Below are 13,517 nucleotides of genomic sequence, written 5' to 3'. Positions count from 1 at the left end.
TTGCATAGGGCAATATATGATGGGCACCGATACTGGAAAAATTGGCGCTGAATTGTTGATGTACACGAGAATATAATTTTCTTTTTCATTTCACTGTGATTGTCCTTTAGTAGATGTGGTGACAATCCTTTTATATTAGGCCACTCGGAACAAAGTACTTTTACTCATATACCAGGGGAGAGTTGCTCAGTGAGATGGAAAATTTTGATTGTGCATTCAGTAACTTCAGAAACTTTGAATATTATTTGTTAAAATGGTAACTCACTTAATTATTTATTTTAAACTCTAGATGTGTTTTATTTTATGTAGTACCTGTGTTAAAATCATGTTAATTGGACCTTTGTAAAAGGGATCATTTTCAGTGTTCCAGGAGCTTTCAAGGATTGCCTTCCTAAAAGCTTTTGTAAATGAAGACTGCTTTAAGCAAACCATCGACTTTGAATTTATCTGTTCTATAAATTTGGCTATTCATATCTCTAGGTTTGCCTAAAGCAAGCTATACCTGTACTACAATTTATTGCCTTGTAGGTTGACTCCATATACTTTCAGGGTTAATTTAGTGCCAGTCTGCTGGAATAAAAACGTTGTACTCTGTGGCTTACTGCATACCTCCTCTATAATACTAACTTCAGTAATTATAGTATCAGTAAAAGCAATAAGAAACAAACCCAGACCCTTCTTTGTCTTGTAAAGAGAAGTTTACATACACACATAATGGGAGTAGGGAAAAAATACTAGAGATGAAGAGTAGTAACAACAAAAAATATGATGCAAAGGTCAGTAATGAAGAAGGAAATTTCTAAAAAGGAGACTGATAATCATAACAGTATTAAAAGGAAATGATGTGCCTTAATTTCGTTCTATTTAATATACATTAGTAAACACATCTGAAGTGGTATGAAGCCATGTTGCAATGCTATATCCATTTCAGGATGGTTCTTAAAAGTATTTCACGTTAGCTAATATAATAAGATTTAATCAGGCCATTAAATTTTATAAAGGAAAAACTTTCAGTTCCAAAGAATATGTGAATAAGCAAATTTCATTTCTTATTGGGGAGCTAATTGTTCTTAATTAGAACAGGTCATATGATTAGAGAGCCTATTACTTGATCATCAAGACTTTATTAAAGGTTTAGTATGTATAGTGCTAGGTGTTGAGGAAATAATTACAAGGTGAGACTTGCCTGCTCCTCTTATATTCTGCTAGAGGAATGGATCATGTTCACAGATAAGCAAAAGCTGGATAGACATAAAATACACATTGACTGATGGAGGAGGGCATTAATAACTTTGAGAATTGAGCTAATCTTTAAGGAATTGGCTGTTGAGTCAAGTTTTGAAATGAATTAGAGCTTTTAAGAGATGGAGGGGAGGCATCAGAGAACACCGGGATGGACTGTGCAGAGTTATGGAGATGAAATGTCATGTATGAGGAGCAGCAAATAGGTCAATTTGACTAGAGCATAGAGTGTGTGAAAGGAGTTAGGTATCTGTTAAACGCCTAGAATGTGATATGCTGGGGCCAGATTGTAAAGAGCTTTGAATAACAAATGGAGGGGTTTGTAGTTTACTTTTCCCCTTAAATTTAATCTTATTATTTTTTCTACAAATATACATAGTCAAATAAAACAAATTCCTACATCGGCAGAGTCCAGGAAAATAATTTGCATTTCAAGCTTATCACCTCTTTAGGAGATGGGTAGTATGCTTCATCCTTGATCTTCTGGAATCATGATTTGTCATTGTACTAATCAGAGTTTTCAAGTCTATCAAAGTGGTTTTCTTATGTAATGTTGTCATTGTATAGCTAATTCTCCTTGTTCTGCTCACTTCACTGTGCAACAATTCATAGAAGAACTCTCAGTTTCTTCTGAAACTTTATTTTGTAATTTCTTATGGTACAACAAAATTCTGGTACATTTAGATACTATACTTTATTTGGCCATTCTCCAGTAGATGAATACCCGTTTAGCTTCTAGTTTTGGTCTACTACCAAAAAGCTACCATAAATATTGTTGTACATTGCGGAATCTTTTCTACTTTCTTTGATGTCTAAAGGAATATATACCTAGAAACAGTAAATGGTATAGTGACTTTTGGGGCATAGTTCCAAATTCAAGAATGGTTGGACCATTTGACAATAATTAGTGTGTCTATTTTCCTGCAGCCCATTCAATATTTGTCATTTTTCTCATTTGTCATCTTTGCCAATCTGGGCATGAGGTGGAACTTCAGAATTGCTTTAATTTGTATTTCTCCAATTAGGAGTGATTTAAAGCATTTCTTCATATTACTTTTGATACCTTAGATTTCGTCCTTTAAAAATTGCCTTTTTATGTCCTTTGTCTAATTGGGGATTAGATCTTGTTTTTGTAAATTTGAATCAGTTCCTTATGTATTGTGGATATGAGACCTATTTTCCCAGTTGTTTACTGTCTAATTTTAACTGCATTGGTTTTATTTATGCAGAAGCTTTAATTTCATATCATAAAAACTGTCCACTTTAATCTCTTACATCATCCTTTCTCTTCTTTGCTCAAGAACTTTCCTCCTTTCCATACATTGAAAGTGTAACCTCTTCCTCCTACCTCTAAATTTGCTTATTGTGTCTTTAAAAGCGGAGAATGTGATATGCTGGGGCCAGACTGTAAAGGGCTTTGAATACCAAATGAAGGAGTTTGTATTTTACTTTTTCCCTTAAATTTAGTTTTATTATTTTTTCTGTGTAATTTATTGTTTATTACTGTTTGTGTTTATTATGTCTAAGTCATGTATCCATTTGGAATTTATCTTGTTATACGGTATGAGATATTGGTCTGTACTTAGTTTCTGCCAGACTTCTCTCCAGTTTTCTCAGTAGTTTTTGTCAATAAGTAAGACCTTCCCCTACTAACTGGAATCTTTGGATTTATCACAACAGACTACCGTTTTTCTTTGCTTTGGTATGTTGTGTACTTAATGTGTTCTATTTGATGGCATCTCTTTTAACTTTTAACTCTTTTAATAGTACCAGGTTGTTTTTATGATTACTACTTTTTAGTAAAGTTTGGGATCTGGTACCACTAGATTCCCATTCTTTCATTCTTTGTTTTTGTTATTACCTAGAGATTTCTTGACATTTTGTTCTTTCGTATGAATTTTGTTTTTTTCTAGCTCTATAAAATAATCTTTTTGGTAATTTATTATGGCACTGAATAAGTAAGTTAATTTAGGTAGCATTATATAATTTATATTGGCATAGTGTGCCCATGACAAATTAATATTTTCCCAAGTATTTATGTCTGACTTGATTTCTATAAAAGACTTTTTTACAATTGAATTCATATAGTTCCTGGGTATATCTTGGCAAATGTATTCCCAAATACTTTATAATTTCTCTATAGTTATTTTGGTAAATAGTATTTTATTTTTTTCTCCAATTACACATTATTTTTTAATAAGATTTTGAGTTTCAAATTTTTTCTCCCTACCTGTCTCACATCTTCCCTCCTCAAGATGGCAAGCAATCTGATATAGGTTATACATATACAATCATGAAACATTCTATCGTAATTTTGAATAGAATTTCTTTCTCTTCCTGCTGGATTTTATTGGTAATATGCAAATGCTTTTAATATTTGTGTGAATTCATTTTATATCCTGCAACTTTCTGAATTTATTGTTTCTATTAAATTTTTTTTATTTATCCAAGTAAATCATCATATCATTTGCCAGAAGCAATAATTATGTTTCTCATTGTCTAGGCTTCTTCCCTTGATTTCTCTTTCTTATCTCATCCCTATAGATAAATATAATACTATGCTAAATCATATCAGTGATAATGGGTAATCTTGCTTTATCCTTAATTTTATTGCAAAGGCCTCCAACTTTTTTCCATTACACGTAATATTTAGTCTTAGTTTTATATTGACCTTATTTACTATATTAAACAAGAATTAATCCTATGCTTCTTGTGTTTTTAAAAACAAAGCAATGTTTGATTTTTCTGTCAAAAGCCTCTTTTAGCATTTGTTGATACAATTATGTGCTTTTTATTTTTTTATGTAATTAATATAGTTTATTGTGTTTAATATTGAACCAACATTTCATTCCTGGTAAAAACTCAACCTGGTCATAGTGTATAAGCTCTTTAATATGTTGTCGTAATCTATTTGGTAATGTTTTATTCGAAACTTTTGTACCATTGTTCATTAGGAATATTTGTCTGCAGTAGGGGTTCTTAACCTTTTTTTTTCAGTCATAGACCTCTTTGGCAGTCTGGTGAAGCATTTTTTCTGAATAATGTTTTTAAGAACATAAAGTACAAATATATAATAAAATATGTCAAAAATAAAATAAAATACAAATTAATTGATTTGCATTGAATTATATTACATTGAAATGTAGTTATAAAAAGTTTATTGATGGGCTTTAGGATCAGAACCCCTGATCTATAGTTTTCTTTGTCTTCTTTGTATTTCCTCGCTTTAGATGTTAAGACCATATTAGTGTTATAGAAAGGTATTGAAAGGCTCCTTCTACCTATTTTTGCAGATAGCTTATACAATATTGGTGTATTTCATATTAAAGGAAAGGGAGGGCCACTGATGCTTTTGTTAGAAGAGTGATGTGGTCAGACATGCTTAGAGGATAACATTTTGGGATCTACCTAGAGGATAGATTGGAAAAAGGAGAGATTGGATATGGGGAAAACATTTGGGACGCTCTTGTAATATTCTCAGTGAGAGCTGATGAAGGCCTGAACTAGAGTATGGTATTAGTATCAAGAAGGGTATGGATATGATTGATATTAAAAAAGGTAGAATTGGTAAAGCTTGTCAGTTCATTGGATATTGGGGAGAATAAGAGTGAAATGCCTGAACCTGGCTGACTGGGGAGATGATGTCCTATCTAATGCTCTTTCTGCTACACTGGCATTGTATCTTCCAACATTCCATTTGAAATTTGGTTGTTTGAAGAGTTGTAGCCAAGTTTAACTATTAGATTTATTTTTCCTGAGATTTCCCCCATGCAGCCTATACACTTCTTGGAAAACTGCCATTGTTTTATTCTTCTTACATCGGAGGGGCTATGGCAAGCCTAAATAATGGCCGTCATACCTCTGAAGGGTTTGGATTGTTATTTGTGTCTCTTTAGTTTGTGAATTCATTGCTCATTTTTCTATTTGTAGTAAAACACTACCTTGATTGATAGACAGGGATAGAAATACAAATGGCAAGAATGAAGGAAAAAAAAGTAATTTGGTTTCTGGATTGCATTATATGATTTGGGGTGGGAGGAAAAAGAAACACATTTGTCTTCTTATATTTTTCCATAGGCTAATCTTTAAAGTAACTTTTCATTCCTTGAACTCGTACCATGAGACTGAAGGGGCAGTCTGGAGTTCAGTAATTGTTTTTTTTTTTTTAAGAGATATAGATGCTCCTTACTATATGGATCTAAATAAATTTCAAAATACTTAGACATATGTCAGGGCTCCAAAGGCACAGTCAGATCTATTGGTGCTATTTATTTTTAGAAGTTTATTCCCTTTGCATTTTATGTGTTGTTTAATGAATGAAAAAAAAAAACCTCAGTATCCATAATATACAGTTCTTATAGTTGATTTGAAAAAATTAGAATGTTTGGGGCGGTACCTTCTCAAAAGCACTCTCTCATTTCACAAGGATAAGCCAAGAAATAGATTTAAAATCTCACGATTTGATTGTGTAAATTGAAAAAAAGAAATTTTATAAAACACAATTACAAAGCAGTTATTTCAACTAGTATATGGTCTCTCACCTAAAAATATGTCTCACTGAAGGCCTTTTTTTTCCTACTCTTCTATTCTTCTTTTTCTCTTTGTACTTTATTTTTCTCTTGATTTTAGAGGTCAACCACGTTGATATAGGGTGAAGAGCATTGACTGAACCGAGAGTCGGGAAGCACCTGGTTTCAAATCCCACCTTTGACAAGTCATTTAACCTTTCTGATAATTAGTCTTCAATTTATGAAATAAGCATGTAGTAGCAATATTACCTCGCAGGGTTGTTATTAGGGTCAAGTGAAATAGAGTATTTAAAGTACTTCATAAAGTTTTACTATATCAGATCAGTTATTTATTGTAATTGTTTTGTGTATACTTAGATGTGAACTTCTCATTTTACCCTTTAAAATATAAGCTCCTTAAGGGCAGGGACTATTTTATTTGTATCTTTGTGACCCCTGGACAAGGCCATGCACATAGTCGGTGCTTAATAAATTGTCGTTGATTATCTCCGTCATATAATGGTAGCTACGTATGTGACATACAAGTATAACTCCTATGAAATGTATAAAATCAAGTTTTTGATTTTGAGTTATTGTATTATTAAATACAGTGTGACCATTTGAGTTCAATAAACATTTATGAAACGTGAAATACTTTGTATGACTTAAGTCTGTTTGCTCCATCTCACTTCTGCTACATCTCAAGATCAGTATTGATTTTCTATAGCTGTCGACATGAGCTGTTGGAAGGATACATTTTTATTTTCTTGGGGTTCTCTCCCATACCTTTTATGCATTTTACATTTTTTCCCTGTCTTTTGGATTTCTCTAGCGTCTAGCTTTTCAGGGCTGGTACCTTTGCTGCCTCCTGCCCCCTCCCCCCCAATAATTTTCTGCGGTACCTCTGTTTGCTTTTCTTTAACATTGTAGCTTGAAAAAATTTGGTTTTTAATTTCCTCATCTATATGTGTGGTTAGATCTATGCTACCGTCACTCATAAAAAATGGGTTATGTTCCCAAGGCAGTGCTGATAGCCATGTTAACTGCCAAATAACTAAAGCATCTTTGTTTCATACAGGGAAAGGCAAGTGTGTGACCACAGATTCTCCTCTCCCGTCCCCATTTCTTCATTCTCCCCTTCTTTTCCCTTTCTCCCCTCTCCCTGCCGGTCTCCCCCTCTCTTACTCTTACTTCCTCTCACCTCCACATCAATTGAAGGCATTCTCCTTAAGAGTATTAGTGGGAAACAAAGTCTTTATAATTGATACGCTACAATGGACCGTCCCTTCTCCATTTTGCAGTTGACTAAAAAATAGAGAATGTAACATCCCACCCTTCTTGTTGTTCGTTGATTATGAAAAAAACACAAGCCAATTTTGATTTGGAAGAACAAAGCCCCACCTTGAAGGTTCTCTTCTAATAATACGCCTCTCATTCATGTATCAGAGTTAAGATTTCTTTAAAGATAAAACAAAAGAAATATTCCTCTTCATTGATCTTTGGATCATAGATATTAGGTGAGGAATGTAACAGGGAAATGCAAGGTTGCCATTTTGATGGAGGAGATCCAATGCAGAGTCCAGGTTGACAGAAGCTTTGTATTAATAATAGCGAGGCGCTCTAGTTGCTTCTGTTTGTTAATGACATTATATTGGTTTCACCAAGTACCAGAACATTGCAGAGCATCCTGGAAGACATCCGTAACCATTCAAAAGAAGTTGGTCTAACCATCTACACGAAGAAGACTAGGTGGATGAAAAAGGTCTATTACCCAGATTGTGACAAGCAGTTAAATGGATAACCTATAGAGCTTGTTCATCAGTACGTATGTGTGTGCATGTGTATACATACATACACATACACATGTACATATACATCTATCTTTCTATCTGAAACAAAGAGACCAAATGGATGATTAGTACAGCTCAGAATTAAACAGGAAGAGGAGAGTGGACTGGGTTGCCTTCAGGAAATTGCAAGCTTCCTTAAGTGATCCAAGCTTTTCTCAGAAACAAAATCCATCCAAACATTTTATATCATACCACATAGAACAATGAGATATGGAACACAACAGTCTTAAATATTTAGGTAATATAATTTTTAGAAACCAAATAAAGCTTTTTCTCTACTGTGATTAAATCAATATTCCATGCAACATTTTCACTGGAATTATTTAATGTGATTATAAAAGATTTCTGTCATTATTTGACCTAAATATGTGGCACACCTTATCTCTAGCACTTGTCAACCCCACTAAAGATATATAATATTAAAAAGTAATACTTTCCAATATTATACTATTAAACAGCAAAAAACTATTTAATAAAACATACTTCTCCTCCACCCATTTATATAAAGTCAAACAAAACATGTCTAGTTTTAGCTTTTCTTGGTCCTAATAGTCTTGGGGCACTGAATTCTGGATTACAATGGAATCTTCCAAGGTGAACATTCTTTAGATCTAAAATGAGGAAAATGAGTAGTGCTTTATTACCTTTAATTATAAGTATGTCATTCTTCCCTAACACCCCCTGCTAACTTGGTCTTCTAGATTCCTTGTAACATGTTAACAGATACAACTAAGGTACTCCAGCACATTACAATAAAGGCCATAGTAGGTTTAACTCTGTGCCTTGGTGGATTATTTCATCTATGTTGTTGCCTCCTTCACTGATGTATGCTAAATGTTAAATCATAAAATCTTAGAACATCCAAATCAGAACACACCTTAGAGATTGTCTAGTTCAACATATACTGGAACTGGAGTATCTTCAGTATCAATAGCTGACATTTGTAAAGTTTTAAAAGGTTTATGACTGTATTAGATTATATTCTGTATTTTGAACTTCAGTTTCTTTATCTATAAAAAGAGGAGGTTGGACTAGATCAGGCCTGCACAACCTGCGGCCGGTGGACTGCTTATGGCCGCAGGCATGCCAGAGGATTTCCTCTACGTTTTTCATGGACCCTCTGAAAACCTTTGGTGGGCTGCTGGTTGTGCAGGCCTGGACGAGATGGCCTCTAAATTTTCTTCTAATCCTAAACATACGTTCCTGAAAATAATGCTGGGAAGTGCTATTATCCCTCTTTTATAGACAAGGAAACTGAGTTTCAGAGAAGTTGAATGAAATGCCCAGTAAATGTTGTGCATTTGTCCTTTGTCCTTTATCAGTCGGCCTCTTATTTTTATGTGTGGTTATCTTTATTTTTATGTGTGATTATCTAGCTTCTATTTGAATACCTCCATTGATGTGGAACCTAGCATCTCCTGAAGCAGCCCATTTAAAGTTTGATCTCCATTCTTTCTCATCCTCTGTAATTGTTGTGCATATCTTTGCATTCATTCCTCATGGAACATCTGCCTTAACAGTAGAGCTTCTTTTATTATGAGTGCGTTATTTACCAGTTTACAACTCTGGTTGATAGTATGTTGTCTTTCATTCTTACTGTATACCCCACTCACCTTCTTTTCCAGCCTTACATGTCTTTTATAATGCCTTCCTCACTTGATCACCATCATCAGCCATATTTTGACATATTCCTAACATTCATCTTTCTAATGTTTTTTACATTACTTGAATTTCTAATATCAAGATTGTGCTATTACATGATTTGCACCCATATGGTGTCACTAGAATATTGGCATTAAAGAAATGGATTTTTTTAATGACTCCGTAGTTGTGATCATCAAAAGCTCTATATAACTTTCCAAATAAGATCCAATCTGTTCCAGTCTACTTCAGTCACTCAGTTCTGGACTTAGCTTGTAGTTATCTTTCCAGGTCATGATGCAATGAGTACAACATCATTTGCAAAGAGGAGCATTTGAACAACCTTACCATCAATGAGAAATCCTTCTCGTGTTTGAATTTTCCTCATAATATGATATATAGATTGTTAGAGCTAGAAGAGACCTTAGAGATTATTTATTTTAATTCTCTCATTTTAAAGACAAAAAAATTTGAGGTACAGAGATTATATGAGTCAAATGCAGCAAAACTGACAAATAACTTTGTGTCGTTTATATTTTTCTGCTTTGTATTTCCCTAGAAAATAGATCATTGAACAAAGTTCCATTTGTCATGCTGACTTCTGTAATTTTAATGTATATATGAGAGATCGATTGTTTTGCAGATAGTTTTCAAGACTGTGTTTTGTTTTGCATTAAGTGGTTTTAAAAAATCAAATTGTAATGGTACAGTACTTAATAAAACTGTAATGGTACAGTACTTAAAAGATAATTTAGCTTTCATACAGTGATTATATTACAATACTATTGAATATTAGCGGACTAATCTTAAAGATGTATTGAAGAACTGATCTCCTACGTAACAACCAAATTGTGTGTGTGTCTGTGTGTAGTGGGAAATTTGAAGTCCTTGGACCCATTTTGCTCTTAATCACATACTTTCAAAATTCTTGGGCTTGTAAATGACAGTCAGCGATGTTATGTTCGCTTGTCAGTTCACATGTCATGATCATATAATATTTTAACAGTAAATAGTTTACTGTGAATGTAACTATTATTAATTCATGATCTTTTATAATGACATTGTAGTTGATAAAAGTCTCATACACTTGCATGAAATGCTTGTGTTGTTCTGTAATACCTAATAAAATGTCAGTAGAAAAACTGCTCTTGAATGTTTCTGAAGAAGTATAAAGCATGGTTTAAGAGGTACAGTATAATTGTATGCTATCTGATTAGTCCTGATCACAGAGAGTATGACTTTTTTTAAGTTTAGGCACACTAAAACAAACAAAAACTCCTAAAACTTAAAATATTTTTAAAGTTTAGATTGAAAGGCCATTTTCTGAAAAGTCTGAGTAGAGTAATTATAGTTAAAATAAACATACATTTCTTGAAGGATTTTATTAGGAAATATTCACAGAACAGTTTTTATACAGCATGCTTACTGAGATTTTTCGTTCTCTAAAAACAGATATGTTTATTTCTTTTAGAAAATCAGGAAGCCAAGTATCAAAGGAAGCAAGCAGCATTCAAGAACATGAATACTTTTTTTTTTTGGCTTCTTTTATTAACTGGACCTTTTTCCCTTCTTTTTCAGTACTTTTCTTTTTGCTGTGATGGCAGCTGTGTGGGCTTATTCATTAAGAGCTATTAAAAATACTCTCTCCTTTGACCCTTCTGGGTAACTATTCTAGTAGTTCATGCTTATACTTCTTCCATGTGGTTCTTTTGCCTGGTTCCTGAGAATATGGTAACATAGCTTTTTGTTTGCCAAGTGATTCAAAGTAGTTAGTGGCTTCAGTGTGTTTGATGTGAAATGTGTATTTTGTATGCATCTTACTTATAAGTGGGTATATATGCAATCCCTTTGCATGAGTGAGTTGACCTTGGAAGTAGTAATTCTGACAGGCAGGTGAAATGAATAGCTGCACAGTTAGGCAAATGAGGAAGAAGGAAGGTAGTAAAAAAAAAAGGCATCTATGTATCTATTTGTGTTTTTGCTAAAATATAGCTTTCCATATTTGAATAATAGTTTCATAATTTCTTCTTGTGGTCATTTTCCATTTTCAGATTCTCTTTAGATTTGCAGTAGGTTTTTAACTGCTACTGCAATACCAAATGACCAGAATATTTTAGTCATACCTCTAGATGTTTGTGTCTTACTCTTGATTTCCTAGTCTACCATACTAAATTTAGAGTAAATAAAGGAGTAATTAGCTTTTCTGAAATTTATGACTATTGTGTGTTTATATATGCTTATTTCTCCTATATTTTCATTCCCTCCTGTCACTTGAAAGTTCTACTTGATCCATAAAACCAATTTTGCATGATAAATTTCATGGCCAAGTTGCTTCAGAGCATACATTCTTAATTTATCTTAGGGCTGTTTCAGTCTGACCGGTATCAAAGGATGAAGTTTTTAACAGGAGAGGGAAATATATGTCTGGCTCTTTGTCTTGTGCATTTTGTGACAAAGGAATTCCCATTTGAATTTCTCTGCTCTGTTGAAGCCCCTTCTGAGCCGCTGGTTAACAGCAGCAGTCAGTCTTTGCAGTGTCCTGACGTCATCCAGTGTATGCATAAGCTCTGCTATTGTCTTACTGAGAGAGCCGGGGTTGGGGATTGCAGTATCTGCTGGCTGCTGCTACTGCTACCTAGTCCTCCCTCACTGCATCACATAAGACACCCATCGGCCTTCTCTTGTCTATTGGATTTAAAAGAGCAGTTCCTGATTTTTTGGGTTCTACAGGAGACCTTTGCTTTTCACTTACATGGGAGAAAACTGAAGCGTGTGAGAGGAGAATCTGGCAGCTGGATACAGCCTGGACTGCATTGTCTGGCTTCATGACCCCTGCTGTGTAGTCGGCTCATCTCTTCTCTCTCACACTCACTCATTCTTTCCTCTTTTTTTTTAATCTTTCTACTTCCTTTTTTTTTGAGAGCAGCATCTGGGGCCAGCCATGTTTGGCACTGAATCTTCATGTAAGTAAACGTATCCCACTTCTTTCCTATTTAGAAGGTTGTTTGGTGTCATGGTTTCATTCATCAGGAGTTTGTGTTCTCTTTGCCTTAGGTCATTAGCTAAAGCTGTGTGTTTTTTGATCTGTTTACAAAGGAATTGATCCCAGGGAAGTGACTCCCCTTTAACTGGGTGGTGCATCCTTAAAGCTAGAGATGTCAGTATGGTCAAAACCAGGCCTAGGGGAGGAAGGGAAAGAGGGAGGAAGAGAAGAGTCCTAGGATCTAGGCAGTCTCACTTGAATATGTTAATTGATAGGATTAGGTCTGTCAGTGATCCCTATTGTTATATGTGGTTGTGGCGCTCAGATTTGATGTAAATACTTGAAGGATTTGAGAAGAGGCTGCTGGTGATTAGAAAGGAGAGGCTTGAAAAATTTATCTTAAGGGAGGAAGGGTGCTATTGTATTTCCTCCCCTTCATTTTTTTTAAACAAAAGGGTAGATTTAATTTTATAAGTAAAAAGCGAAATCCATTTTATTTCAGAAAATTGGGCCATTTTATATGTTAGATTTACATGTAATGGCTAAAGCAGTGATCCAGCATTTTCTGTATGATTAAACTTGTGCAGTGAAACCTGCAAACCTTGTACAGTGGGACAGGCTGGATGGCAGTATCATCTTAGACAACCTAAACTAGTGCTAAAAATGATATTATACCTAAGTTATTGCATATAAGGTTTATTTAATGATAAATGTGGAATAATACAATTTGTAAATGTGCTGTACGGCCCTGCAGAGCATTTGAATGACTGCTTTATATCCAGAATGAGGGTGAAGAATTACTTGTACATGGTCGCAACCTGCAGGCACTTAGAACATTTAAAAAATTTAGCAAGGAGCTGCCTCATTTTAGACAAGAGGAAAGAGTTGGACATATTTTTTCTTGCAAACTTGAATTATGATATTGTCCTTAGATGGTCAGAATAAATATTTTTATACAGCTCCTTATTTGCCTAGAGCAGTAACCTAACAATATATCTGATAATTCTCAGCTTTTTTTTTTTCATGTTTCTTGGCTGGCTTTTCTTGTGGGGTTAATTAATCCTCTTGTTTCATGGTGGCAGCTTTGCTTTCCTTGACACTGTCACAATGACCCATCAAGGTCAGGAAAGAATAAAAGTGAAATTTAATTTTTGATTCTTTATGTTTTTATATTTCACAGAATACTCTTTTTTCCTAATACTTTTATTTACTTTTTGCCATTTGTAAATGATTCCATTTAGAAACATACTTTTACTAAGGACTCACTAGTCAGTGACTAAGATCTTCCAATTC

At 34.1% G+C, this 13,517-nt stretch overlaps 1 protein-coding gene across 5 annotated transcripts in view; it reads left to right on the top strand.

Annotated features, from left to right (window-relative positions):
• The window catches only part of ST7 (suppression of tumorigenicity 7), a 291,352-nt gene that overhangs the window by 55,776 nt on the left and 222,059 nt on the right, over positions 1-13,517 (top strand). The window contains exon 1 of one of the 5 annotated variants that reach the window (XM_036759845.1): positions 11,778-12,204. The exons of the other annotated variants lie outside the window; for them this stretch is intronic. Coding sequence (XP_036615740.1) covers positions 12,183-12,204 — 22 coding nt within the window. The 5' untranslated portion in view covers positions 11,778-12,182. Of the gene's footprint in view, positions 1-11,777; positions 12,205-13,517 lie in introns of those variants that run through there. 5 annotated transcript variants of the gene reach the window in all.

Source organism: Trichosurus vulpecula, chromosome 5 (assembly GCF_011100635.1).
Source record: "Trichosurus vulpecula isolate mTriVul1 chromosome 5, mTriVul1.pri, whole genome shotgun sequence".
NCBI lineage: Eukaryota > Metazoa > Chordata > Mammalia > Diprotodontia > Phalangeridae > Trichosurus > Trichosurus vulpecula.
The sequence above is the reverse complement of the archived record's forward strand: the minus strand, read 5'-3'. Positions and strand labels throughout refer to the sequence as shown.